General features: G+C 52.2%; 1 protein-coding gene across 1 annotated transcript; it reads right to left on the bottom strand.

Annotated features, from left to right (window-relative positions):
• Nucleotides 1-244: 244 nt before the first annotated feature.
• LOC147975050 (uncharacterized) lies at nucleotides 245-1,273 on the bottom strand. Its single transcript, XM_087520250.1, has 2 exons — nucleotides 955-1,273; nucleotides 245-795 (listed from the first exon to the last, which is right to left on the bottom strand). Exons 1-2 carry the CDS (start codon nucleotides 1,271-1,273, stop codon nucleotides 245-247), a joined length of 870 nt encoding a protein of 289 aa, XP_087376376.1.
• Nucleotides 1,274-2,610: the final 1,337 nt, after the last annotated feature.

Below are 2,610 nucleotides of genomic sequence, written 5' to 3' on the forward strand. Positions count from 1 at the left end.
AGGTCGTGTCCGGGCCTGTCCTGGGATGCGGTGGTCGTGCGCCAACCGCGCGGACGCATCCTTTTGCCCCATCCTGTCCGTCAGGGCCAAGAAATGCCCAAATTTGCATTAAAACTAGTTTCGAACCCAAATTTTTATCTGAAAATTAAAATAGTTTTACAACCCAATTGAAATTGTCTTTAATAAAATAGTTTTACAACCAAATCAAAATTGTCTTGACTGAACATAAAATGGACAAATACATCTATTGGTTGCCAATGTGATCCCACACGTGCTCAACCAGATCATTTTGAAGATTCACATGAGTGTGCCAATCACGCATCTCACAGTGGAATTGGACAAACTGTTCAAATGTGGCCGGGTCTTGGTGCAGGGGCTTAATATTTTCACCTTGATAATCAAATCCTTGGTCGAAGATACTCTCGTCACGCTCGTCCTCGACGATCATGTTGTGCATGATCACACAAGCAGTCATCACCTCCCAAAGCTTCCCTTCATCCCATGACAGTGCAGGGTTTCGAACGATACCCCACTGGGATTGAAGCACACCAAAAGCACGTTCCACATCCTTTCTAACACTCTCTTGCATTTGGGCAAATCTCTTTCTCTTCTCACCTTGGGGTTTCGAAATTGTCTTCACAAAAGTTGACCACTGAGGATATATACCATCTGCTAGATAGTATCCCTTGTTGTAATGGTGGCCGTTGATCTCAAAGTTGACAGGTGGGGAGTGGCCTTCTGCAAGCCTCACGAAGACTGGAGAACACTGCAGCACGTTGATATCATTGTGAGAACCTGCCATGCCAAAGAAAGAATGCCATATCCAAAGATCTTATGATGCCACCGCTTCTAATATGACAGTGCATCCGTTAACATGCCCCTTGTACTGGCCCTGCCAAGCAAATTGACAGTTCTTCCACTCCCAGTGCATACAATCTATGCTGCCAAGCATACCTGGAAAGCCTCTAGCTGCGTTGATCGCCAACAATCTCTCTGTATCAGCGACAGTTGGCTGCCTCAAGTACTCTGGGCCAAAGACCTCGATCACAGCCTGACAAAACTTGTACATTGACATCAGACATGTTGTCTCACTCATACGCACATAATCATCCACCAAATCGCCTGGAATTCCATATGCAAGCATGCGGATGGCCGCAGTGCATTTCTGGTAGGAGGAGAATCCAAGCTTGCCAAGGGCATCCGTCTTGCACTCGAAGTATGGGTCATGAGCAACCACTCCCTCTCGGATACGATTGAACACATGCCTTGCCATACGAAAACGGCGACAAAATTTATCCGGCCTGAAAAGCGGGGTGTTGGCAAAGTAATCTGCATAGAGCAATGCGTGGCCTCTCTCCCTGTTGCGGTTCAGGTTGGGAGCACGGCCAGGGAGTGACCCCCTGTACCGAGGAAGCTGCCATTGAATATGGTCGTGAACGACCAGTGCATCCACCACAAGATCGTCATCATCCGACGACGAATCGTCCGATGAACAAAGGAAGTGATGGAAGAAAAACTCGTCTCCACTGTCCATACCTTTGTTGGCAAAAGGTCGAACACCTTGCGGTCGTGGTGGCGAAGAGGCCGCGATGATCACCTCGACGCAGCAGGGTGGTTGCCGGCCGGCTACAGGCCGCTCTGGAGCTCTCGTCGGAATCTGCCTCGGCCGCCGTGGTACGTCGCCGGCAGTCGTGTCCCCTCTGCCACCGGCAAGGACGGCGACGGCCAAACCTCCCCCGATCGACGACCAAAACTACGGCGGAAGCGCGGGCGTGGTGGCGGCCATGTCGAGACGTGGTTTGGTATGGACGGCAGGTGGAGGGGGCTGCGCGGTGAGGAGGCGGCCGGAGAATAGCGGCGGCGCCGGCGGCGGGGCGGGGCGGGGAATGAGGGTGAAGCGTTGGGAGCGGAGGGACTGGTAGTGTCCCCGACAGGCGGGCCACGGGGGGACAAGGGCGTGCGTCGAGGCCGTCCATGCGCGTCCGTTTCACCCCAAACCGAGCGCAAGTTTGGGCCGGGGATGGGTCGAAAGCGGACGGAATCTGGACATTTATCCGTTTGCGCCCGCGCACTGGGCCATCTCGTTTGTCCCTTTTACCCCAAACGGACGGGGGCGGACAGGATAGGGTCGCGCTGTGGAGTTAGCCTAAGATCCATAAGTGCTAGCACCCAGGACATATATTTTTATAGAAGGAGCCCATCCGGTTGAGATCACAGAAATTCGTTCCGTGACAAGAGTCGAACCCCGGTCTGTAAGGAAAACGCCACTGCGCCCTTGCCAGTAGGCTACAGCCTCATTGTCGTGTGGATTAAGACATGAGCACAAATCCGTTGGGACACGAGAGCCTGGACGAATACCCATCGACGCTCAATTCCACGGTCTGCGTCGCACAACAGCAGCGCAAACGCCAGGTCCACACGCATGAGGCCCCTCCCAATGCTTCACCTTGTACAGGTGCTAAGCCTTCTACGTAAGCAAAAAATCTGATATGGCAAGTTATTTAAGAGGAGAGAGATGGGTGTGGTAACCCCAGAAAGAACCAATACTAAGCGCGTGAACCTAGGCAAAATATCTAAAAAAAGGAGCCCATCAATATATGAAGAATTTTA

This window comes from Triticum urartu, chromosome 4A, assembly GCF_056163025.1.
Source record: "Triticum urartu cultivar PI428250 chromosome 4A, HENAU_Tu73, whole genome shotgun sequence".
In the NCBI taxonomy this organism is placed as follows: domain Eukaryota; kingdom Viridiplantae; phylum Streptophyta; class Magnoliopsida; order Poales; family Poaceae; genus Triticum; species Triticum urartu.